Genomic DNA, 26,943 nt, shown 5'->3' with positions numbered 1-26,943 from the left:
ATCTGCCCTCCATGTCTTAATGTCATGACAATTAAGATCTACTCAGTGAGATCTGAGAACATTCTCTTGTAAATTCTTACAGATCTCTAGCAGTAAAAATAAATATATGAACCTGGATGCTGGAGAAGCTTACAGGGGAGGGTGGAAGTGAATGATCAATGCCAGCTTACCTATCCTTTGGATAGGGAGTTAACTAGACTTGGTGATATACTGACACCCAGGGGATAAGGAGCATTACCAGCAGCCTGCTGGCCACAGCAAATGGCTGTCTGGCTCTAAATGTATTGCCAGTATCCTGTAAGCCAGAATGAATGGCCTTGTATGCAAATCACTGCATGTTGAAGTCAGATGGGCACAGATGCCTTAATGCATTTGTGGTTGCTGCCATTCTCATCAGCTGCTGTGGGTTACTAGAGGTTATGGTTAAGCAGAAAAACTCTGGTTGACTACCAGAGTGATGACCCACAATAGTCTCTCATCCAATGTGGAACAAGGAGCCAGATGAGTAACAGGAGGGTTGACCATTGTCAGGCAGCAATGACGAAAATGTAAATAACTATTGGTGATTCCATTTTTCTGTCTGTTGCAAAGGCTGAAATAAACTTCCATTTAATCTGCGAAACATATCAGAAAAAAAGTTAAATTCAGAAATGTACTCAATCTATTTCCTTGCTATTTGGAAACGTCCTTCTGATATCACTTAGTGTAATCTTGTCTCTTTTCCATCTTCTGTCTTTTCTTTCCTAAACTTGTTTTGTCATTCCTTTTTCAGTTTTCATTCTAGAAATATTTTCTTAAATCAAAACTACTTTAGCCTCATCTTTTTCTTTCCTCCCAGTGTTATTTCCCAAGTAGACAATACTCCTCCTGAATTATACTTCTTTATATATCTGTTGTGCAAGGAGTGCCACAATTACACTCCCAAATCAGAGAAAAGACAGGCTTGATAAGCACCCTACCCTCATCGCTGTTAAGTTCTAGTCTTATGCTAGAGCATTAACAGTGGTTAGTGGCCAGCAGAAAACATTGGCGAGAACTATAAAGAACCTTAAAAACATATTCATACATTTCATTTAGCTTTTTGGGGGAGACACTGAATAAAATGGATGAATGTGGTTCATATGTCTATTTTTCTTTGTACTGCTTTTCTGTGGTGGTAGCTGTTTGTGTGGCAGGGTTGTGTTACACCTTTCAAAGCTGTAAGATGCTCATCACTCCTACATTTTTCCACTTCTTGTACATGACAGCATGTTTACTTCCATGGATTACAAATAATTATTGTCGTCTCTTTCGGATATAAAATATATCATGTTTACTTCCATGGATTACAAAGAATTATTGTCGTCTTTTTCAGATATAACCCCCCCCCCCCCCCCCCCCCAGTAATGTATTCTCAATCTACATGACAAGATTTAACTCTCAAGCTTTTCTTTCAAAGTGAATTTCTTTAACACATAACAGCTGGCAATTATTGGGAACCTGATCATGAACCTCCATATTATGTAAGCTGATTATTGTGTTTTGCCAGTGCTTTATGACTCTGATGTTTATTTTATTGCTTGTATGTGAATTAGTTTTTATATCTTCACTTATTCCTGTACTGCTTTGTTGTTAATACTTTTGTATTGTATTTTTGAGTTTATCTCCCCAGGACTGCACTGAAAGTGGGTCTTCCCATTTGAACCACTCTGGTCAACCAAATGCAAATAAACAACTAAATATAAAGACACAGTCCTATGTAGATAGTGTGTGTGTGTGTGTATCTGGAAGGGAGGGGGTAAATGAAGTTGTGCAATCAGACAAACCTTTTTAATGCAAGAGACATAGACAAGATTTGGTGACTTTTTTCCATGTAGGACTCTTAATTTATTTGTGATTTGATGTAGGTAAAGGTTGGGACTGCAAGGCACGATGTAATTAGTAGGAGAGCAACAGAAAGCCTTCTAGGTCTGTGATAAGCTGAGGTCCCATCTGGGTGAGTTGGTGGTAGCTTAGATGGATATAGAAGGTCCCACTGTACCTACTGAAAAGAGTAGGGGAAGTTCCCTGATGTCCTGGCCAGGTTTCCCTTAGTACTATAAATACCAACTCAGGACTCCCAGGCCACTATCCTAGTGGGACTAACCTGGTCAACAAGGGGTACATTAAAATAAAGTAAGATAAGATAAAATAAAATAGAAATGTTTCTAATGATATCACCAAAAGCATGCCAAGTACTGGTGACCTGTGACAAGGGGCATTTAAAGTGCAACTCCGCAATATTTTTATGAAGCTTTTATGTATATGTTTTAATGTGCTATAAATGAAGTGTAAACATTTTACACATACCACAAGTCAGGGCTTTTTCATTAATGTGTGATCATTTCAGTCAGTGAACAATTAATATGCAGTTCTGTAACAGCTTAATGTAGAAGCTGCAGAACTTGGGTCACATAATTCATGTCTTGTTTTCATCTCTGAAGCATGTCATTTTAGAAACATAGATACCTTTTGGCGAAAACTGGTTTAAGTTTGAGTATAGATGAAAGCAAATCTAGTTTTGATTTAAATTGTTTTCAGATACTATGTGCTACAGTACAGTGAATTGTCTTACAGAAACGTTATCCGTGTAACTGTGTGAAGAAATCTAGAATACTTTAATACTCAAACATTACTTAACTATTTCATTGTGCTATTTTAGGGATCATGGAACCCAAAGAATTCAGGTCATGCTGCTAAGGTCTTTACTAATGGTAAGTCGTATTTCCTAACTGTATTTAAAATGGTTCTTGATATGTCAAGTCAGGTGTACCAAAAAGTAAATGAAGTGCAGCCTTATTTTATTGTATAAAGACAGTATTTATGGGATTTTTTGGCTTTCTCCTAGCATTGGGTTGATATGAGACAGATGTTCATCTGAGGTTTCTTGCTTTAGTACATTCAGAATAAATGTGCTTAGTCACAAGTGGATGGCTGTCTTCTTGCAAGATTTCAAGAGCAGTAGACATAAACTGAGGAGGAAAACCGGAATCTATGCTGTAAAGAGAAGAGTATCCCATGCAATATATATATATTTTTTTTTACCAGTGAAGTGAATGTTCTCTCCATCTCATGCAAGTCTAACTGTGTTATAACCCTATTGTTTCTCAAGTGTTAACTGGAAAAGGTTTCAACTCGTCAATTTCAGCTTATGTTTTTACATAGAAAATCAGTGTTGGTGCCATTTCTGTTTGTGCAGCAGAAGTATTTCAGTATGTATTTTTTTCTCCTCAGTTGTGTCAACATATAGTTAATATATTTATGTATGGGTAGTGTGTGTGGGGGGAGGGGGATACAAAGCTTGTTACTTAAAGAAGTCTCAAACTGAATCTTTGACAATTTTTTAAGTCAGGTTGATGCGTCAGGTTGTAGAAACTTATAGGATGCTTCCAGACAAATATTTTCAATAGAGTGATAATACTTTGTCTTTTCCTTTATTATGGTTGTATGGATTGCTACCTTTGGTTGTCACTGGTAAACCTGAGAGTATGGAATTCCTGGAGCAAGTCACCAAGAAAATGTGCGTGTTAGTCAACTCCCTCTATGGAATACCATTTACAGTGTTTATTTTGTTTAGAGGACTATCACAATATGTTAAACTGTAAGCATTACTAAACATTTAATAAGAAGACTCCACCACCCTGCTTTAGCTTTTCATCTTCAGACAAATTATTCCATCCATCCATCCACAACTCCTTTTTCCCATTTTGCACACTGGTTCAGTTCAATAGCAATCATCTAGAGCCAAGGTTTACACTGCCAGTGGCCATCCCTGACTGGTGCTAAAATGAAAACCTATTCCAAGAAGTCACATATAAGCTGTAGAAGATGGTAAAACATCAAGAAAAAGTTTGTTTTGAGAGAAGTGGAAGAATGCAAGAGGCAGTTTTAACACTCATCAGGCTGCAGGGTCCTAGAAATGTAGGGTCTGCTAAGGCCCAACCCTAACTCACCATGTGTGGTCAGTAGCAGCCCCTACTGTGTCAGCACCTTTGGAGAGAAGAACGTGAGCTTGCAGCCTTGAGCATTAGACTAATCTGCCACTGCTGCACAGCCATATGCCAGGTCAAAGGCATCTTCTGAAAGTCCTACTGTTTCTATCCCAAGTCTGCATGATTTGCCCTTTAAATTGTAAATTACAGAACTGGTCCTCCCAACTATTTAGGTACATTTTCTACCCATTGACTCTACTTCCTGCTTGTTGACTTTTCTTTCTACTGCCAGATCATTGACCTCCCTGCCTCCTGATGTGTACAAATAACTGACCCAGCAGTGTCAGGAAGATGTACTGTATCTGTAGAGTCTCCTCCAATTTCTTTTGACTGCTGAAGGCCTGCAGAGAAGTACTTGGCCACCTTGCAGGGAGTGGTCCCATCCCTACTGTAGCATTACCCCCTCCTACTCCGTCAGGTTTGAATTATCTTCAGAATCTTTCAATTCAGAGGTGAAGGAAGAAAAACTAGCTTAGTCATACAAGTCACAGTTCCATATGAGTTATGACACTGATGACAAGATTTCTCTTTCTGCAATGTCCCCTTCAGAGGATATATTTTTTGGGAAGAGTACACATTTAATGTGAGGACATTTTCTGCTTAGGAGAAAAGATATTTGGAACTCCTGAGTTACAAGCACCTAGACCTTCAGCAGTCTTACCTCTGTTGTAGTCTTTTGAAGATAAACTTTGAAGGTGTTCTCCCGGAAATGGATTCTTATCCCCCAATCCTCACAAACCCTGGCCAGTTTTGCAGGGTGCATAAGTTGTTCAAACACATGTAAGAATCCTTTGATCATCCTCAGCGGTCTTAAAATTACCTTCATAGATTGTAAATTGTCTTCTAGTTTAAACACTGTCTGTAGTGGTTGTAGGAGAGAAGGGCTGGGCATAATTTGGTAAGAAAGTTTATATATTACCCACTTTTGGTATGAGGCCTGTTAATAGCCAAGATTATGTTGTGTCTTCATTGACAATGTCAGTGAATGGTTATTTTAATTAAAAATGATCACTTGATTTATGATATATGATGTTTTGTGTGCATGTTTAAACGTTGAGTTCTGTTTAGTTTGAATTATAGTGTTGCAAATGGATTGTGGGATACATTTTTGCTTTAGGTAGTCTTTGCCCTTTTTTCTGTGATTATATGTCCCTGGAATTAGTATATTTAACTAAGTGGGATATGGGATGCAAAGGAATTTTCCCTCCTGCAAAATTCATTATCTTAGTAATATTTTATACTTTTTTTAGTTGCATAGAGGTGTACTTTTGTTAGAGTTTCAGTGATGTAGCCATTGATTATATGGCTTAAATCCTTAATTGTTGTACCCATGTGATTAATGCTAGAGATAATCCAAACAAGTTGAGAAGTTAACAAGTGGACTTTTCTGATGAGGCTGTATGGGACAAACTTGGTAGACTTACTCGTATAGCTGCTAAGGTTGGTAAGCACACTGTTAAATGTGGGTAGCTTGCTGTAAATGCCTGTTTTAGGCACAATTATTTCACAGTGTGCCTGGCTAATAATTCAGCACATACTAGAAAATATTAAAGAACAGCTTCTGAATACCCTACACCACCATCAAAATGTCAACCCATTAATTGACCACAGATGCCTAACATATATTACTTGTGGAGCACACATTGACAAGCTAATGGTTCAAAGTACATAGTCAAGGGACCTGCAGAGGAGGCACTTAGATTTGAAGGAGATATTTATGGTATTGCATGCTTTCAGATATTTTTTTTGACTACCATCCAACTGGAAGTGCTCAGAGCAACAACAGAGAGCACTATAGTGCATTAAGAAAGGATGGGCACTTCTTCATGCCCCTTGTGAAAAATGGGCCTTAAAGCTGTGAGAAATGCCTGTCAGCTTAGATGTCCACCTCCAATCAATGTAAACCCCTGTGAGCAGAATGTGTTAGCAGACCATTGAAGCAGGGCTATGGATACACAACTTGAATGAAAGCTGTGCATTAAAATATTGAAGGAAATTGTGAGTTGGAGTTCCTCAAGAATAGCTGCAAAAAGACCTTTTATTGTTCTAATTATCTAAAAAGGTTAGCAGTTGTGTTTAGTAGCATTAGGTTCATAGGTTCATAACTAAGTACTCGGCTAGCTGCCCTTGTAGGTCATTTTAAGCTTAGCTAATTTCCCTTCAAAGGTGAGAAACAGAGCCTGTACCTTTTGTTTATGAGGTAAACACCATAACCACTACACCAAATTCCAACCCCCAGACAGATGATTACCTATTGAAAGGTACGTTTCAAAAGCTCACTATCAACTTATTTGCGCATCTTTACATCAAACAACTGTGCCTGTGTTCACCCCAGCTAATCCATGCAGTATTGTTGTACGAGCTGCTGTAGACACATACAGACATAGTCTAATTACAGTCTCAGTCATGCCCCAACACACACACATGTGCACTCGTGCATGAACGATATCCTTTCAGTACTTACAAGCTGTGATGATAACAGACCCGCTGCTACCATAGACAGCAGTAGTTATTTAGAGTAAAACTGCTGTCTGACAGAGGAATAAAGCTCTGACTCGATATTGAACTACTTCCTGTACCAAGGGTACAGGGTTTGAATCTTTCCAATTTCATTTGTCAACTATGTGATGTTTGAGCAAGTCACTTTACTAGACTGTGATTTTTGTCAAATGGGAAATTGGGCTAGGGTCCTTAATGATGTTCTGGACTGCATGCCTACTAACTACTTATGAGCAGGGTTGCCAGACGTCCCTATTTGGGCGGGACTGTCCCGAGATCAGCAGCCTGATCCCAAGTCCCGCCCTGCCGGTTTAAATCCAGGCCAGCCTCTGTTTATTTTTTTTATTTTTTTTTTTTTTGATTGGCCCGTATACCTGGCATACGGGCCAATCAAAAATTGCTAAACATGGAGCTTCTCGTGTTTAATGTGGAACATTGCAGTTCCGCATTAAACAAGAGAAGCTCCGTGTTTAGCGATTTTTGATTGGCCCGTATGCTGGTATACGGGCCTATTAAAAATCGCTAAACACGGAGCTACTTGTGTTGAATGCGGAACTGCAATGCATTAAACACGAGAAGCTCCGTGCTTAGTGCAGAGCTACTGTTCTTTAATGTGGAACTCTGTTCTGCATTAAAGACCTTTTTTTTGTTTTGTTTTTTTTTTGTTTGTTTTTTTTTTTGGGTTTTCACTTGGCGTGAGAGACCTATTTTTTTTTTTTTTTTGTCCCTACCTGGCTGGTTGGAAATCTGGCAACCCTGCTTATGAGCCATGTTTAGTCCTCACTGCTCTGCTTCACAATAGAGGTGGAGAACAAGACTTTGAATCTTTCTACACTGCTGGTTTCATCCTGGCATAGTGCACATGGTTACTTTACTTTAGCCACACCCATGAACTGCCATATTTGCATGTAACATTATCCATCAAGGCTATTGTAGTGCTGCGGCAACCTATAGTGGGCTTTGAATCACTTCCTCATAATGTATTGAGCAATCCTGCTGGAAACAGGATTGTGCAGTGTGTTGTGTTCTGAATACCCTCCAGAAAGTGCTACACCAGTTTGTGTAGGTATTATTTCTGAGAACATGTTTATTGCCAATCCTCTGAACAGCATAACAGGGATGATTCGTATTCTGATTCATGAATATTTATAGATGAACTGTGCATTGTATTTAGAAACATATAATCAGAAGGACTGCATCACATTATTTTATCAGGACAGAAGTATAAGTTCAAAATGTCATTTAATAAATATGTCTAGTATGGTTGTTACATTGTATGGCCTTTGTTATCATAAGCATGACGTTTCTGCAAGGCTGTTTAGTGCTTCATGTTCTACCATGCTGTTACCTGCAGTAATTATTAGCCATACTCTTCTGACAAACCCAGCAAAGTTTTATATTAATGTGTCTATTATTTTAAATACACCTGCAAAAATATGTACTTGGATATGTATACGCTACTGACCTTTTGCTTTTATGTTGATAACAGTCTGGGAGCTTGGGAATCTACCCACTTGTTATGATTTACCATTGAAGTGATACTACCCGAGGGTAAAAGCATAGCTGTGCAGTGTATGTATCATAACAGCAGATGTTTGAGTTCACTGTGACAGTAAAGCTACTCCCTCCTTCATTACCTCTGTTGGTGAATGTTGCGTAGTTATTGCTTCTTTATAGTTCTGCAGAATCTGTAATTATTTTGGTGATGGTCTACATTTTCATATTTAACATTTTCCTCACTGTCTACCAAGAATGAAGACCATTCTCATCAGCTGGATGGTGGACATTCCTGGTGATGTGACAGTATCTCTAAATGGATGCACCATTAATGTTAAGGGTTTAATCATACCAACCTGGAGTTACGCAGCATTGGAAGGAAATCGAGAAAGCTCCATGTTGACAAATGGTTGGGTAACTGAAAGGAGATGGCTGCAGTCCAATCTGCACTCATGTTCAAAATATAATAAAAGATGTTACCCTGGGATTTTGTTGCAAAATGAGATCCTTGTAAGCCACTTTCCCATTAATGTGATTATTTAAGAGACCTGTACCCTTGTAAAAATCTAACTTTTTGGGAGAGAAACACATTTGAACAGTATGCGTAAGACCTGGTGTTTCCTGCCAGCTTCCACAAGCCAGAAGGATAAACTGATTCTGGAAGTGAATGACATTGAACTAGTTTCTGACTGAGCTGCTTTGATCATCATACAACCACAGTGAAACTTATTAGAAAGCTTTTGGCTGGTATTTATATGTCTGAGAAGTGAAAAGTGGTGAAACAAAGACGATTAAAGAGTCTAGTTCCTGCATATGACAGTATGAAACAGTTCTTTTTTGGTGCAGAATTGAATAGCATCTCACCAAAACATCAAGATTTTTGTAGCCCAAAATATGGAATCTTAAACTATGGTTAAACTATGGCTGTCATTAAAATACATTTGAATTAAAAAAAGGAAACAAAAGGGGGGGGGGTGGCATAATGGTTAAGGTATTTACTTCACAGTTACAGGGTACAGGATTTGATTCTGACTTCTGGTTATTGGCTAGATTTTTAATAGTGTGCAGAGTGATAGTATTTACCTATGAACCTTTTCACTTTATTATAATGATATGCTCATTTCTTGGTGGTACAAATTTGCTGTACTGTTGACATTTATAAATTATATGTATGTTATTGCTGGATAGCACTGGATTTACCTGCTACAAATATTCAGTGTTTATAATATATTTACTGCATATACTTACTAGCTACATTTTTATTTTTATTTACAACAACCTTCTTGTTATAGAGATATGCTAATCAGCTTTTATTCAGATTTATCAAATGCGTTTCTGGTTGTTTTTCAGTGAATGTATAAAATCTTGGATAGGTTTTCTTGGTCCTCCGATTTACCAGATTCTGTGGACTTCTTTGAGGACAGTGTTTTTTTGTGTCATATTGTAAAGAGGTATTACTTTCCCGGACCATATGAAGCTTGTTTGGGTATTTGTGATTTGACAAATTACTGCCACCTCACCTTTTAGTTCATAAAGAGGTTTATTGAAAAAGTTATGGATTTCCAGCTTTGTTCATATCTTACTCCTTAAAACCTGTTAGATTCAAATTAGTCAGATCCTAGATCTCAGTAAAGCAGTCAGACTGCCCTGCTGTGAGTGAAAACTAGACCTTTGATAGTTAAGGATAAAAGATTATGTTTAATTTTGCTCTTCCTTGATCTTTCACTAGGATTTGATACAGTAGACCATGACACTTTGATCATCCAGCTGTATTTGCTGAGGTATAATTTTCATTGTACTTGAGTGGTTTAATTCTTACCACTGTTTGCTGTCAGCAGGTAGTGTCAGGTGGTGGTTCTCACATTTTACCCAGCTGAAAGCGATGTGCCATGGGACTTAATCCCTGCCTCTTTATTCATGGTGTGCATGCTTCCTGTTAGAGATGTCGTCAAAGGTCGAGGTGTTCAGTATTGCTTCTGTACTGATGATATTCAGCTTTAAATATCATTTCGTCAGGAGTCCTGTGCCTTATTTTACAACTTTTGAAAACTGATTGGAGGCTATCCAAATATACACGGAAAGCAATAATCTTAAAACTCGCTCATCTAGGACTGACAGGGCTGGAGTTTTTCTTTTTGTGTAATCTGTATGCTGTGATTGAAGAGTAAGATGTCTGCATTTAGTAAATCCTTCTTTTTTCATTGTAAGAGTAGTTCCCAGATTAATGGTTTAATTTCATCCTTAGACTTGCCTACAGTAATACGTGCAGTAGTGTCTTCATGGTTGGACTTGCACTTTACTTGAATCTTGGCTATGGGGAACTGGCTCACTTTCAACCAGTGCAGAATTCCATTGCCAGGATTTTAACTAGTTTGTCATGCATCATTTGTATTATCCCCGTGCCATGAAACTTGTACACGGTAGCTGTTGTGGCAGGGTCAGTGGGATCTTAACTTCTAATTATCATATCCTAAACCGTTTGAGTCTCTCGTATTTATAGGAGCACTTGCCGCCTCTAGCTACTCAGACCATCCAGGGAAGGGCTGTTTATCATTCCAATGATCTAGTTTGAAATTTTGGCTAGGTATTGATGTTCATCGTGTTTCACTGTTGCAGTCATTACACTTGGGTTATCCTACTGGCAGGCAATCCGCAGTTGGCCTGAATTCCAAAGTCCTGGTCCGGCATCGGTTGCTGTCGCCTCTTCCCTGACGTCAGTGCGACAGGGGTATATAAGATGCAGCCGACGCCATTTTCTTCAGTCTTTCTTGCCACACGGTTTCCGAAGCAAAAGCAGGTGGCAAGTGCCGGTCGGCCGACTCCTGAGATTTTCGAATTTGAATTTCAGATCCGAAGTCTTCAATAAAGCTAAGTACCCTGTTGGGGAAACTTTTTCTTGCTCCAGTCCGATGTCAGTAAAAGTTAACAGTTGTATTTCTTGTTTGAAGCAAATACCTCATAAGGATTTTCATTCTTACTGTATTCCTTGCCTAGGCCCTGACCATGACGTTGCTAGTTGTCGGTTTTGTGCTAGATTCAACCAACGTACTATTAGGCGTCGGTTCGATTTTGCTTTTCATTACTTTGGCCGAAGGTTTAACTATATAATGCCGTCGGAACAACCGATGACCGGAGTCCATAAAAAGCACAGAGACAAAGAATAAGACAGGCATCCAAGGTCCAAAACCGACGACAAAGCCTCTTCTAGGCCAGTCGCTGGTTCGTCGGTTTTCAGTGAGGCACTTTGCATCCCCGGACACCCGCTATCTCAGAGCCATAGGCCGCCTCTGACTCCCACGTGGCGACAGCTAGGCCTCTGGAAACTCAAGGTATTGGGCTACGGAAACAATTCCCTCAGATGGGTCCGGAGCCGCTGAGCAGGCATCGGCTTTTGAGGGTGTTTCAGACCTACACAGCTCACTATCAAGACTTCTTCAGCAGCCAAGGCAAAGTCTAAAACACCTTTAAAGACAAAGAAACAAGTACAGCATTCTCCTGGACAGTCATTCATGCCAAAGAAACGGATGCTGAAAATGGCCGAGGACCTAATTACTTTGATCAGGGGCTCCCATCCCCCTCCTGATAAAAGGCCTAGGCAAGACACTGACTATGATTCCTCTGACCAGGTTTCTATTTCTTCTGATTCCTCTTCAGAACAGGGATATACTCTTCCTGCCTATGAGGACTCTGATGCTGAAGAATCTATCCCTTCAGCCTCTCCTCCTGGGGGCTACTCGTTTGGGCAAACTCTGCACACCTTGAGGGAACATTTCCATTGGGAGAACCAGGATTATTCAGAATCCAAGAAAAGACTCAGAGACTTTCTTTTATTGCCTCAGCACAGGCCTCTTGCTATCCCTCCTGTACTAGATATTGTTGATGATGTTTTTTCTGAATCCAGTTTGACTCCTGATTCTTTACCCCCTGCACCAGTTAAGCCAGATAGGTACTACAGTGTTCCAGATTCTCATACATTTCTTTATAAAAACCCTGCTGCTGATCCAGATATTTCTCAGGGTCCCAAAGAGGTCAAGGCTTCCACTGCAAAAAACTCTGTTCCCTCTGATAGGGATTCTAGAGCACTGGACAGATGGGGGAAAAAGTTTACACCTCTGCTACTTTAGCTGTAAGGGCTTTAAACTGCCAGTTTCATATGCTTAAATATCAACAATACCTAATGTCTTTGCCAAAACAGAAAATGTTTACAAGCTCTGAATGTCCTGAAAACAAGGAAATGCAGGACTTATTGCATGCAGCTGAACAAGTGGGAAAGCATACTTTGCAATGTGGTTTTGTTTCATTAGAGGCATCTTGCAGAGCCACAGTTACAGGTTCTGTCATTTGAAGGCATGCTTGGTTAAAAGAACAGAATTTACCTGATCATGTTAAAGCAAAATTATTGGATGCTGCATTACAGCATGATACTTTGTTTGGTGTTAAGGCAGAAGAGGTGTTAAAGAAAATGGAGGATAAAGCAAAATCAATGCAGACAGTAAAGGATTTCTTACAGGTTCAGCCACCTAGATTTAGCAGGAACTGGCCTTCTAAAAATTGGTCTTTTCCAGTGTCAGACAGGCCACAAAGAGGCAGATACAGATGCCCCGAGAGGCAGATCTCAGCCCCAGGGCTCATACAGACCTAAACAATGGGGTGCTTCAGCCCCCAAAGGTGGAGAGGACAAATCACAACCTTATAGGAAACAGTGCCAATGACTTTCCTCTACAAATGCCAAGCACTTACCTTTTGGCAACACCCTTAGGGGGAAAACAAGCACTTTTCTCACAAAATTGGCACATGATCACACAGGACAAATGGGTTCTGAATATTGTTTCTCAGGGTTACAGGTTCCACTTTCACACCCTACCAAGGTCAAAAGGTATGCCAGACCTACCACAAAATCAATGGGCAGAGGCACAAAAACAAATTTCTGCTCTCATGGACATGAGGGCTATTCAAAAAGTACCACAGCAAGAACAGGGGCAAGGATTTTACTCAAGACTTTTCTTGGTACCCAGAAAGGACAAAGACTGGAGACCAATACTGGACCTGTTTATTCTAAATACTTTCCAAGATGTTCCAAAATTCAAAAATGTTGACACTGCAGCAACTTCTACCCATGCTGGGCAAGAAGGCTTGGCTAGTTACTTTGGACCTCAAAGAGGCATACCTGCATGTCCAAAGCAGACAATCTTGCAGAAGATACCTCCGATTCATAGCTGGCTCAATGCATTACCAATTCTCTGCACTGCCCTTTGGCTTATCTACTGCGCCCAGGGTCTTCACAAAATGCCTGGCACCAGTAATTGCATTTTGCAGACAAAAAGGAATTCAAATATATCCCTACTTGGACGACTGCTTTATTCAAGCAGAGAGCAAGGACATTCTACTAAAGCATCTGGCGTTTGTAAAAAGATTACTGATTTGCTTAGGGTACACTAAACGAAAATAAATCAAAACTAGTGCCCTCTCAAGAGATAATATTTCTGGGTGCAAGCTTAAATACAACTGCCCAGATGGCTTATCTCACACCAGACAAGCAAAGGCAGCTGACTCACTACTTTCAAATGATGGCAACAAAGACCCAGCTACCTGCAAGAAAAATTCTGCAGGCTTTGGGCTTCATGGCATCCTGCATCCTGCTAATTCCATATGCAAGACTGCATATGAAGAAGCTACAATGGTATCTAAAAAGTGTTTGGACTCAACATTGCCACAGCCTGGAAACAGTAATAACTGTTATTCCCAGCCTGCTCGATGGTGGGCACTGGTCTGTCACCACAACAAGGGACAGCCTTTCACTTTATCCACAGACAGGCAGACTTGAACAACAGATGCATCAGATTATGCCTGGGGGGCACACATGACAGGAAAATGTATTCAGGGCACGTGGCCCACGGACCAAATGCATCTTCACATCAATCAAAAAGAGATGCTAGCTGTACAGAATGCCCTGACAGCCTTCAAGGATCTACTACATCCAGGACAACTGTTACTAAAGACGGACAATGCCACAGTTATGTGGTACATAAACAAGCAAGAGGGCACACATTCCTATCCCCTCTGCAGGCAAGCCATGACTTTGTGGAACACAGCACTGACCTATCAAGTACATCTGCAGGCACAATTCCTGCCAGGAAAGTAAAATACTCTGGCAGACAAACTAAGCAGAAACCTCATGGACCCTCACAAGTGGAAACTAGATCCACAGTTCTTCAGCATGATAACAAGGAAATGGGGATGCCCAAACATAGATCTTTTTGCTACCCCTCACAACTGCCAACTACAGAGATTCTGCACAAGGACTTATCATTCACAAGCATGGAAAGTGGATGCTCTATTATTCAGCTGGAAAACCCTAACAGTTTATGCCTTTCCACCACTGCCTCTCCTTCCCAAGGTACTCCTAAAAGTCAGACAAGAGAAGCCAAAAATTATTCTGATTGCTCCAGACTGGCCATGCCAGCACTGGTACCCAATCCTAAAGTGCTTGTCTCAAGGTCCAGCCTGGACTTTACCTCAAATTCCTCATCTTCTGACTCAACAAAACAATCAGATCCTGCACAGCCAACTCAGAACCTTAAATCTGGCTGCATGGCAAATAATATAGCCACTCAGAACACACCTCTCTCTCAAGCTGTTATGGATGTCATTTTGGAAGCCAGGAGGCCCAGCACCAGGAAATCTTGTGCAGAAAAATGGAAAAGATTCTGTGCTTGGAACCAGGCACAAGGACTTGAACCATTTGTTCCAAATATTCCTCAGATTTTACAATACCTAACTGAGATGCTGGACAAAGGCCTATCCTTCTCATCAATTAAGATCCATGCCTCTGCCATTTCAGCTCATTACAATACGGAACCTCCTATTTTCTCTTATCCACTGCTAAGACAGTACCTCAGAGGGGCAAAAAACATAAGACCCCCAAGGAGAGCACTGATACCTACATGGGACCACAACTTTGTCTTGGAAAAGCTCACACTGCCTCCTTTTGAGCCAGCCAATACAGCTGATATAAAATTCCTATCATGGAAAACTGCTCTGCTCCTAGCAATAACTTCAGCAAGAAGAGTCTCAGAGTTACAGGCATTAATGGCAGTGGAACCTTTTATCATTTTTCATCCGGACAGGGTTTCTCTAAGGACAAACCCAACACTTATGCCAAAGGTAGTATCCAGTGTGGCTCTTAACCAAACCATTCATTTGCCAACATTTTATCCAAATCCCCAGAATAAAGGGGAGAGACTTCTGCACTCTTTGGACATAAACAGACAGCTACATTTCTTCTTGGATAAAACAAAATCTTTCAGAAAAACTGAGCAACTGTTTCTAGTATATGCTGCAGGATCACAAGGAAAGGCTATCTCAAAGCAGACTATTTCAAAATGGATAGGACACTGCATTTGTTTCTGCTTTGCACAACATGGCAAGTCAGTGCCAAAGAATATTAGGCCACATTCTACCAGGGCAGCAGCCACTTCAGCAGCCTTTCTCAGAGGAGTACCAACCAAGGAAATTTTGGAGGCTACAACTTGGAGTTCAGTGCACACTTTTACCAAGCACCATCACTTACCTCTTTACTCTAAATCCAGAACAGGCTTTGCCACTGCAGTTCTGCAGGGCCTCATAGCCACTCCTAACTCTATTTAGACCCAGCCGCCCTACCTCAGCTTTGGGATTCAAACCAAGTGTAATGACTGCAACAGTGAAACACGATGAACATAGTACAGTTGTGTACCTACCATAAATGTAGATGTTCGAGTGTATTCACTGTTGCAGTCCAGGTTACCCACCCTCCATCCCCCTTTCTTTGCTGGGACTTATCTATACTTCTCTAACCTATACAACCTATGTGGTGTAATTGCTTGTAGATGAAGGTATTGTTTTTATTTTACTGTATGTTTTTATAAGCAATATGTATTGCCTACCTTCTTGGGGGCACCTGACATCTGGGGCAAGAAAAACTGAAGAAAATGGCGTCAGCTGCATCTTATATACCCCTGGCTCACTGACGTCAGGGAAGAGGCAACAGCAACCGACGCCGGACCAGGACTTTGGAATTCAGGCCGACTGCGGGTAGCCTGCTAGCAGGATAACCCAAGTGTAATGACTGCAACAGTGAATACACTCACATCTACATTTATGGTAGGTACACAGCTGTACTTTTTACCTACTTGGCCTTGCTCTAGTGAAATCTGTTACCTTCTTTATAGGCATGTAAGATAGATGATTTGTTGTGGAGGTCCCCTATGTTATAGTTTATTCAAGGCAGTATATGTAAATCCCTCAAGTGAGCCATTTTTATTTTAATTTATATTAATTACTATTTCATTGCATTTGTTTATATTACTTCATGCAATTTTTAACCGGGCAACATTGCTTTAAACAGCCTCTCGATTACATTTGTATTGCATGATTTATACTGTGCTTTTAATAATAGGTACCTTACTAAATAATGGTTAGAACTGGATTTTAACGCTACATGGAAAAGTGTTTGTGGCAAGTATAAGCTTGAAGAGCCATAGGGAGTGACGAATAGTGCTAGAGCCTTACAGCAGTGACTTGACTGGCATAAAAACTGCATTGTTTTGTCACAAAGGAGATAGCTATTAGTTGGAAAAATCAGTCTCAGAATATGGTATATGTACATGATGTAATGTATGGGTAGACTCATATTATGTAACCTATAATGTCCTTCTGTTCTCATGATGCAGTGTTCATAACCATTGGGTTAGCCTCTGCCTAGTGATCCGAACGTCTGGCCAGTATACAAAAGCTTTAGTCACTGCAAGGTATGTGGGACAGCTGACGTTGGCAGTAGGGTGTGTGGGCCATAAAAGTGACATCTGCACATACTTTCCTCTGAACGTCTCTGCCGCCAGTTGAATGTCAGCTCATCCTGCCATCTCTGCCATCAGATCCTGCGATTAAGAAATAAGTACCCCGTTGGGGGCTTTTTCTTGTTCTGTTTTTGGTCACTGCATGCCTCCCCAGGTTCATGTCGTCCAGAGAGGGAAAGTGTAGGTGTGAACATCAGGTCCTCCATAAGGACGCCCACGACCTGTGTCGGTTCTTCTTAGGACCCAACCACAACCATAAGTCCTTCGCGATTTGTCAGGCCTTTGTCCTAAAGACTCTTCGCAGCCATCTGCATGCCCTTAATATCCATCTAGAGAACCAATGGGTCAAACATCTCACTCTTGCGATGGAAGGGTCGTCCAGCCATACCATTGAACCACTGAAAAAGAAGCCCAAAGTTACCAGACCTGAGCCTACTGCTGCACCTCTTCCACCCGCCTTTCCCTCTGTAGCTGAGGTATGCCTGGAGGAACATATGGAACCAGCCGACTCTGATATAGCGGGTACTGTTCCGGAGGCCACAAAACCAAGGTCTGAAAGCATATCCATTGAGGTAAGGCAGACATTGGACGCCAATGCTGTGGAAGTCCAGACTGGTCCTTCCACCATTAGTGAGGTTTCTGATCCTAGGCCCTCCTTAGGGCCTATGCCCTCCAGGCCTGTCTCTTCTTTAAAAAAGAAACAGAAAACCAAATGTGACTTCACCTCCTGGGAGCTTGCCGGATTGGCAAGCTTTCTTTCAGTGTTTGTTTAATGCCTTTCTGGCCCTTAGGCCTTCCATGGCTGCTTCTCCTCCGGCTGCCCCTCCTGTTCTCAGCCCTAGGCCTCAGATTGTAGAACTTCTTACGATAGAGACAGAAGACTCTTCAGATTCCTCTTCAGAAGATTCTTTGTGTTATGGCTTCTCAAATGCCTTCCCTTCTAGGATATGCCTCCCCAGAGGAGGACTCTGCTGAGGCGGATTCCCCTGGGGAGGACCTTACCTTTGGAGAAACCATCTCTCGGATGAGTTTTTCAAATGGGACTCTGCAGAAATGTCTAAAGTCCAAAAGAGGTATTATGAACTCCTACAAATGGATACCCCGTCACCTTCTGCCATTCCACCAGTTCTACCAGCTCTACCAGCCTTCTTCATAGTTTCATAGTATAGTACTAGGCTATCTGTCCTGGGGCATTTGTAAGCCTAGCCATAATGATGTGGCATTTGCCACCCCATGAAATGGTACAAAAATGTACAGAATAAATTAAGAATACTGTGTCTAGTAGTGACACAATGAAGGTCCCCTTATATAATAGAATTAGTTTACTGTGCCCCTGTCTAGCAGTGACACAGATGTGACCCCTGGGGTAAACTTACGATCTCCCATCCACTCATCAAGATTTCTCTTGAAGAGAGTCAGTGAGGGGCTCTTCCTAATACGAACTGGGATTTTGTTCCAAAGCATGGGAAACCTCTGGGTTATGAATCTATCCCTCCAGCATGTCCTATTCATACTTGTGCCGAGGTTTAAGTCTTTAGCTCTCGTGGTCCTGATGGACTTGGATTTTTTGAGGTGGAGCATGTCCATCAGATCCTGATTGGACATGGCCTTGTACGTCAGGCAGAGATCACCTCTGAGCAGGCGGTATGATACTGAATAGAGCTGAAGTTTCTTTAGTCTGGCAGAATAAGACATATGTTGGAGACCCTTGATCCTCTTGGTGAGGTACTTTTGTGGTCTCTCCAGCTGTTGCAAATGCCGGGTGAGGTACATACCAAATGGGGCATTGTACTCAATCATGGGTCTGATGAGGGAGGAATATAGGGGTACAATGACATCCTTGGATCTGGATGTGAATCCCTTCATGATGAGGTATGCAAGGTAGAATGTTTTTCTAACCACTTTGGCAACGTGGATATCAAATGAGAGGTCGCTGTCGACTTGGGTCCCTAGGTCTCTGATTACTTCTTCAGTGCTCAGTGGGTTGTTGTCTGTGATAATTTGTGGGTACTTTGTTTTTCCCAAAGGGGATGACTATACATTTCTTGGCATTTAGTTTAAGGCCGTGACTCCGGCACCAGTTGTCCGTTTCTGTGAGGCCTTTTTGTAGGATGTGTGTGTCTGCTGGTGTATCTACTATGGCGCCTAGTTTGCAGTTATCTGCGAACTTTGTCAGCCACAGCCCTCCCTTGTTTGCTTTAACTGCCTTTTTTGCAGCTTCTAAAAATCCTGAATCCCCTCCCCCCCAGCTACTAGAAATTTCTAATAAAATGCCCTGTTACAGATCCTGGAACCATTTCTGTTTCTGCAGACAAACTCTCCAGACTGCTACCCTTTACCGCTATCCTTCCTGCTGATAAGGACAGCAAAACTTTGGAGAGAATTGGCAAGGAGGTGTACACTTCTGCCACTGTGGTATTTAGGGCCGTCAACTACCAGACACATAGGTCCAAATAATCCCTGGCCCTTTGACACAGGCTTCAAAGCTTTTGGATGATCTCCGTGATTCAGTCACAAATCACAAATCTCTATCCTGATCTCCTTGTCCTCACAAGTGACAAGACACTCAATCAAATGCTGATGTCCTTCTATTCCAATGTGTAGTATTCTACTAGTGGGTTTACCCTTCTTCCGATCAGGTTGTCTGGCCAGGTTTCTATAGATTTTCAGTCCCTCTTGGTGCATCAGACATCTGACGTGGAGGCAGGAACATGGGCCATGAACGTCTGCGTCTGCACACACCAGCCCTCAGAACTTTTCAGCTGCCATACGCCAGGTGTTCCTGCTACTCGTGGACATCGGATCTGAATATAGGCAAAGTTAAGTACCCCGCTGGGGATTCCTTCACTCCTTTTTGTAAAATTGTAGTCTGTTCATGTCCGGTAAGAGGAAGTGCAACTGTGGTCGTCAGATTCCCCATAAGGACACCCACGACCAGTGTCTGTTTTGTTTGAGTAGGGAACACGATTATAAGAACTGTGTTATTTGCAAATCATTCGTCCCCAAGACCATTTGTCGCCATTTACAGGCTGTTAATTTGTACTTCAAGAATCTGTGAGTAAGACAGATTGTGCTAGCTATGGAGGCCAGCTCCGATGCCCCGTCCGAACCACCTAGGAAGAGGGCAAAGTCCTTGTGGCCTACTACTTCCACTGCACCGCTCTCTGGCTGTAGCTGCCATCAGCTTGGTTGAGGACCCAGCATCCACCACAGCAGATACAGCAGGTACCTTACCTGAGACTGCACAATCTAGAGCAGATGACATATCCAGGGAGGTCGTATCTGTGCCTGTTACAGACATTGGGGGGGACAGTACCTTCGGGAGCTTTGGACTTTGCCTACGATGCCCCTCCAGTTACCCTTAGGCCTACCACCAGCCATCCGCCTGCTAGGCCTTCTAAAAGGAAACAAAAGGCTAGACATCTTTCTCTAGCATCTGAATCCTTACCAAATTGTCAGGCCTTCAGCCAAAGTCTCTACTGTGCCTTCATGACCCTTAGGCCTTCCACTGAAGCTGCTCCTACTCTTCCACCTCTTCTAAGCCCCAGGCCTTCCATCCTTGAAAGGACTGAGAGTCAGCCAGCAGAGGAAGAGTTGTCTCACTCCTCGGACTCCCTGTCCTACTCTTCCCAGATCTCATCCCCCCTGGGGTATGGAACTCCTGAGGAAGCCTTTGCAGAACTGATTCCCCAGTGGAAGACATAACCTTCAGTGACACTGTTATTTAATGAGAGAACACTTCAAGTGGGAATGCTTAGACATGACTGAGCAACAAAAAAGATTCTATGATTTCATACGGATGGATTCTCCTAACCCTTTGCCAGTTTTACCTGTTCAACTGACCTTCCTGTATGCATTTACTGAGGCATCCATTAATCCAGATTCCCAACCACCTGCTCCTCGCAGGATGGATAGAGTATACAGGGTCCCTGAATCAGACAAATTCTTGCTCAAGTGCCCTCAGGCAGACCCTGCCACTATCCCCATTTCTACTGACAGGGCATCTAAGCTACTTCCTACCACCACTGTCCTGCCTGCAGATAAGGACAGACTTTTGCCACCCTAGCCTTTAGGGCAACAAACTACCAGTCTCACATGGCTAAATACTCCCTTGTTCTGCTGGATAAAGCCTCCAAGGAGTTGAATGACTGATTGTGCTGCTAAAGCATCTTTGTCAGTACTGATCACTCAGGTTAACAAGCACTCCCTTAGGTGTGGATATGATGCAGCTGAAGCCTCAGCTAGGTCAGCTGCATCAGCATCCATTTTAAGGAGATATTCCTGGCTGCACCTGCAGCCCCTTCCTGATGACTTCAGAGCTAAGCTCCTGGACCACTCATCCCTCTTTGGTGCTAAAGTGGCTGACCTCTTTAAATCTCTGCAACAAAAAGGGACGGAACTACAGAACCTCAAGCATCTCTTATTCTCTCCTGTCCCTAAGTTCTAGAGGAACTACCTGGGTAAGATGCAATTTATAAGGAAGACCTTCAACCTCTCCTAGGTCTAGAAGACCCCCCCAGAAGACAGCCCACTCAGCCTAGGACTCCTCATGTCGCTAGCCAGAGGCATCCCTTTCCTGAGAGGGCAGGCAGTGTCTGACTGCCTGCCGCAACTCCTTCCTCCACCTCCTCTCTCCTTTCCTTTGTCCACCCGCCTCTCTCACTGTTTCCCTATATGGTCCCTCATAACTTTAGACAAGTGGGTCTTGTCCATCCTGTGGGAGGTTTACTTTATGACTTGACTCTCTCCTCCCCCAAGACTGGCCTTGCCACAACCACCTGCAACCCAACTGCCCCTTCTCAATCAGGTTTTAAACAACCTGCTACTTCAAGGCACCATAGAATCTGTACCCCCTCACTCTCAAGGGAAAGGATTCTAATCCAAAATATTTCTGGTCCCCAGGAAGGAAGGACCGTTGAGACCTATCTTAGACCTCTCCCACCTCAACTTTTTCCTAAAGGTCCCCTCCTTCACATTTTTTTCTCAGGCCTTCATAGAAACCCTGAGCATAAAGGAAGCCTACCTCCACATCCCCATAAAGCCAGCCTACAGGAAATATCTCAGATTCCTAGCAGGCTGTTTTCACTTTCAGTTCTGTGTCTTACCTTTTAGGCTCTCCATGGCCCCTAGGGTATTCACAAAATGTCTGGTCCCAGTGATTGCCTACTGCAGGACCAAGGGAAAACAAGTATTCCTGTATCTAAATGACCTCTTACTTCAGGCAGCAGACAGAGAAACTCTTTCATTACATGACAGACCTCCTGCTCTTGCTGCAGTCTCTAGGGCTCCTGATAAATTTCCCAAAATCCATTCTAAATCCGGCACAGGCATTGTCTTCCTGGAATACAGAATCAGAACAGACATCATGATGGCCTTCATTCCAGGGGCAAAAGTGATATCTCTTTCCCACCACCTTCTCTCTGCCCTTCATTCTTCAGAACTGTCTGCAAGACAATTCCTGAGACTACTAGGGTACATGGCAGCCACTATTCCCATGCTACCCCTACTGAGAGTAGACATGAGAAAATTTCAGTGGTACCTTCACTCAGTGTGAACCCAGCACTCCAACCCCCTCGAGTTCAAGAATTGAAATGGTGGCTAGACCAGATAGCCCAGAATCCGGGACTACCTCTAAAAATGTCTCCCAATTCCCAGACTATGCACACGGATGCCTCAGACGTGGGCTGGGGGACAACCCTGGATACAAGGATAGTGCAAGGTTTGTTGACACACAGACACAAACAAGAGCTCATAAATATCAGGGAAATGAGGGGAATTCTTCTCACCCTGCAGGCCTTCCAACCCTTCCTCCTACAAGGCCTCCTAAAGATCTTCACAGACAACACCACAGTCATGTGGTTCCTCAACAAGCAGGGAGGGTCCAAGTCCTACCCCCTATGAAGACTAGCTCAAAAGGTATGGGACCTGGCAACTTCAGGGAATCACCCTCCAGGCAGCCTACATTCCGTCCCAGCACAACTCACAGGCAGATTCACTAAGCAGAACCAAATCAAACAGCCATGAATGGATGCTGTTAAGGGATGTGTTTCTAAATCTGGTCCACAAGTGGTATATTCCACAGGCAGACCTGTTTGCCTCCTCCACAAACAGGCAACTCCAGAGCTACTGCTCCAGGACACACGACCCAAAGGCATTCCAAATAGATGCTTTCTCAATATCATGGAAGGGGAGATTCCTATATGCCTTCCCCCTTCCCATTAATTTAGAGAGTCCTACTGAAAATTCAGCAGGACTCAACAAAAGTCTTGCTGGTGACTCCCTGCTGGCCAAGGCAGCACTGGTTACGTCTACTTCATCTGTCCAAGGGCAGTCACCACAAGTTATCCTCCAGTGGACCTACTCACACAGAAAAAGGGGACACAGATGCACCCACAGTGGCAGTCTCTGCACCTCACCCTGTGGCGGATAGGATTCTGATCCTCTTCAGACACCTTTACAATGAGGACTTGCTTTCAGTCCTACAGGAGGCCAGGAAATCCAACACTAGAAAATCTTATACCTCCAAATGGAAAAGGTTTTCTGTCTGGTGTCATGAAAGACAGATGGACCCACTAGACAGTGATATTCCCCTGATTCTTTCTTACCTTTGTGAACTCTTGCAGTCAGGTTTGTCCTAATCCTCTCTAAAAGCTCATCTGTCTGCCATCTCTGCCTTCCTACCTGTGGACCCTCCGCTTGCATCCAGACTTCCAGCAAAACTTTTCTTCAAGGGTGTCCTGCACCTAAGACCTCCCAGGAAACCATCTCCTCCTCCCTGGGATCTCAGTTATCTGTTAGAAAAACTCACGCTGGGGTTTGAACCAGCTGACAAGGCCCCCTAAAGTTTTGCACATGGAAAACTGTACTGCTAGTAACCTTGACCTCTGCCAGAATGGTCTCAGAGCTTCAAGCCCTCATGGCTACACCCCCTTTTCTGGTATTTCATATGGACAAGGAAACCCTTCCTTCACCCCCAAGGTGGTCAATGACCTTTCCTTGAATTAGGCCATTCACCTGCCTATCTTCTTCCCTAGCCCACAAGGAGATAGAGAGAGAGTCCTTCATTCCCTAGACTTGCACAGGCAACTCAGATTTTATTTGCATAAAACCAGGCCTTTTTGCAAGTCAGACCAACTGTTTGTCTCCTTTCACCCCAGGGCCCTGGGGAAAGCAGTGGGCAAGCAGACAGTTTTGTCCTGGATTTCCAGGGCTATTTCCTTTTGCTACTTACACCATGGGAAGACCCTTGCCAGGCAATGTCAAAGCCCATTCAACAAGAGCTATGGCCTCTTTTGGAGTCTTCTTTAAAGGTATAGACACTAACTCCATCCTGGAGGCAGCTATCTGGTCCTCTGTACACACCTTCACCAGACACTACAAACTGGACAATATCTCCAAGGCCAGAGCAGGTTTTGCCAGGGCTATCCTGCATGGATTCCTGGAGTCCTCTTGTAGGCCACCTTCCACTCAATAGCGAGCTTTGGTACTCACCCACTAGTAGAATACTGCAACATTGGAATAGAAGGACATAGGAAAGTTGTGTAAAAATCTTACCATAACCGTAGATGTCCTTCTCTTCCATCTTGCAGTACCCCCCCCTCCCCAACATCCCCTCTTGCATTTGCTCTCCTTGTTTTCTGGCCGAGGCTATGCCCTTCAGGACAAGCTCTGTCTGGGGGCTTCTTTCTATGTTCTAAGGGCTGGTGCATGCAGACGTCACTTTTAGGGCCCACGTTCCTGCCTCTACATCAGACGTCTGACGCACCAAGAGGACTGAAAATCTTTGGAAACCTGGCCGGACAACCTAATCAGAAGAAGGGTAAACCCACTAGTAGAATACTACAACATGGAAGAGAAGTACATCTATGGTTATGGTAAGATTTTACACAACTTTCCCTTGGTGGGGGACAGAGGGTGGGATGTAATGAATGGAAGAAGATCAACAACACAGATGCAACATTATGGTTAGACAAAACTTCTTTATCTGATGTTGTTAATCTTCTTTTCATTCATCACTAATAGGACAGACTCCCAAGCTACCTGAGAAACCTGGGTGACCCTTATGGAAGAACATTCCTGAGCACCATTGAGCCGAAGGGCGCTCTTCCCCTGGAGACCATATCCAACTTGTAATGTTTGATGAAAGTCTGTGGTTTAGCCCAAATGGCTGCTGCGCAAATGTTGTCCATAGAGGCTCTGGAGTGAAAGGCTAGTTGAATGTGCTTTGATATTCTGAGGTCTAGGCTCGTTTGTATGTGAATATGAAAAAGAAGTACAATCTCTGACCCACTTTGATAAAGTGACTTTTGAAACAGCATATATCCCATTCTTGGACCAAAGAAGGAAATGAAAAGTTGGTCTGTCTTGCAGATAGATTTAGTCCTGTCTAGGTAAAAACGTAGTTGCATATGCAAGGAGTGGTGGCAGTATTCTCCTTTATTGGAATAGTTTGGGAAAAACACTGGGAGGTTGATGGATTGGTTCACAGAAAAATCAGAAACCACTTTGGGGAAAAAAGATGGATTAGTATGTAGAGATGCCTTTATGAAATATTAAGTAATTCTGAGATCCGTCTAGCTAAAGTGACAGCTACCAAAAAGAGAGATTTCCATGAGAGAAATTTGAGATCACATTTTGCAGCAGGCTCAAAAGGGGGTTGAGACAGTGACTGCAGTACTACGGACAGATTCCATGTCTCTAAGGGATGCCTAATAGGAGGTCTGCTGTGAAACACTCCTTTGAGAAAGGTTTTGCATAGGCGAATGGACATAATTGGAGTGCTCTCTAATCCATTATGAAAATTGGAAATTGCTGCTAAATGGACTCGTATGGCAGAGGCTGATGCTCTGTTTTCAAAGAACTCGGATAGGTATTGAAGGATGACAGAGATCGGGGCTGACAAGGGATCTAGCATCCGTTCTTTAGACCATAGAGAAAACCTTTTTCCATTTATCTCTATAAAGTTTTCTGGTGGATGGTTTACGGGAGGCCAGAATAATATCAAAAACAGGTGAGGAAAAGGGCTTCCTGCCTGGCGAGTAACAGAAGTGGAGAAACCAAGCCATCAGCTTGAGACTGGACAGATTTGGGTGAGGCAACCGTTGGGGGTGAGAAATTAAGTCTGGACGAGTATCCAGGATCCATGGAGGTTGTAACAGATGAGGCCGGAGGAAGGGGAACCACACTTGGCGAGGCCAGAATGAGGCAATGAGGATCACTTTGCATCTCAACCGACTGGCTTTCTTTAAGAGGTATGAAGGGAATTGGAGGATAGGCGTAGAGGAGACCCGTGGGCCAATCATGAGTCAGAGCATCTCTTGGGGACTCCCCATCTGGGGGAAAGAGGGCAAAGTAGCTGCTGCATTTGTTCATAGGTGAAGCAAAGAGGTCGCACCACTCTTAACTCCAGAACATTGACATGCAGGTTGGCGTCTAAGCTCGACCACATGCCTTGGACTGTCTTTCCCTGAAAATGCCCCCCCCCCCACCCTATCAGGGAAGTGTCTGTGGTCACAGTGACGTTGGGTTGTGGGGTCTAAAAGGGTTGACACCAATGTTCTGCATCTGGCCTCATCCACCAAAGGAGATCTTGCTTGCAAGAGTTGGTTATGAGCACCTGCGAGTTTAGGGGGTGAAGATTTGCAAACCACTGGGACAATAGAAGCCATTGTAACAGTCTCATGTGTAACCTTGTTAGAGGAACTATTGTAATTGCTGCAGCCATCGACCCCAGATCCTGGAGAACTTCCCTTGCTGACACCTTCTTTTGACAGATTATCACACTCACTTGCAATCTTAACCTCTGAAGCCTGTGAGCTGGGAGAGATACCAGGAAGGATCGAGTATCGAAAACTGCCCCTATAAATTCCAGCAGTTTGGTAGGTTCTAAGTTGGATTTCTCCCAGTGTACAGTGATTCCCAGGAACTTTGCTAGTGAAAGGATGTATCAGAGTGCCATAGTCAGAAGATGCTTGGTGGGAGCGGGGAGAGAAGCCAATCGTCCCAATATGGAAACACTTGGAATCCTTGAAGTCTCAGATGAGCTGTCACCACTGCAAGACATTTCGTGAACTCTGGGGGCCATCGAGAGATCGAATGGG

At 43.0% G+C, this 26,943-nt stretch overlaps 1 protein-coding gene and 1 pseudogene across 1 annotated transcript in view; both read left to right on the top strand.

Annotated features, from left to right (window-relative positions):
* Nucleotides 1–26,943, top strand: part of EFR3A (EFR3 homolog A) — a 2,300,516-nt gene that overhangs the window by 1,240,046 nt on the left and 1,033,527 nt on the right. The window contains exon 13 of the mRNA XM_044066245.1: nucleotides 2,681–2,732. Coding sequence (XP_043922180.1) covers nucleotides 2,681–2,732 — 52 coding nt within the window. The remainder of the gene's footprint in view (nucleotides 1–2,680; nucleotides 2,733–26,943) is intronic.
* Nucleotides 8,262–8,776, top strand: LOC122798251 (annotated as a pseudogene).

This window comes from Protopterus annectens, chromosome 3.part1 (genome assembly GCF_019279795.1).
Source record: "Protopterus annectens isolate FY-2018-M chromosome 3.part1, PAN1.0, whole genome shotgun sequence".
Taxonomy (NCBI): domain Eukaryota; kingdom Metazoa; phylum Chordata; order Ceratodontiformes; family Protopteridae; genus Protopterus; species Protopterus annectens.
The sequence above is the reverse complement of the archived record's forward strand: the minus strand, read 5'-3'. Positions and strand labels throughout refer to the sequence as shown.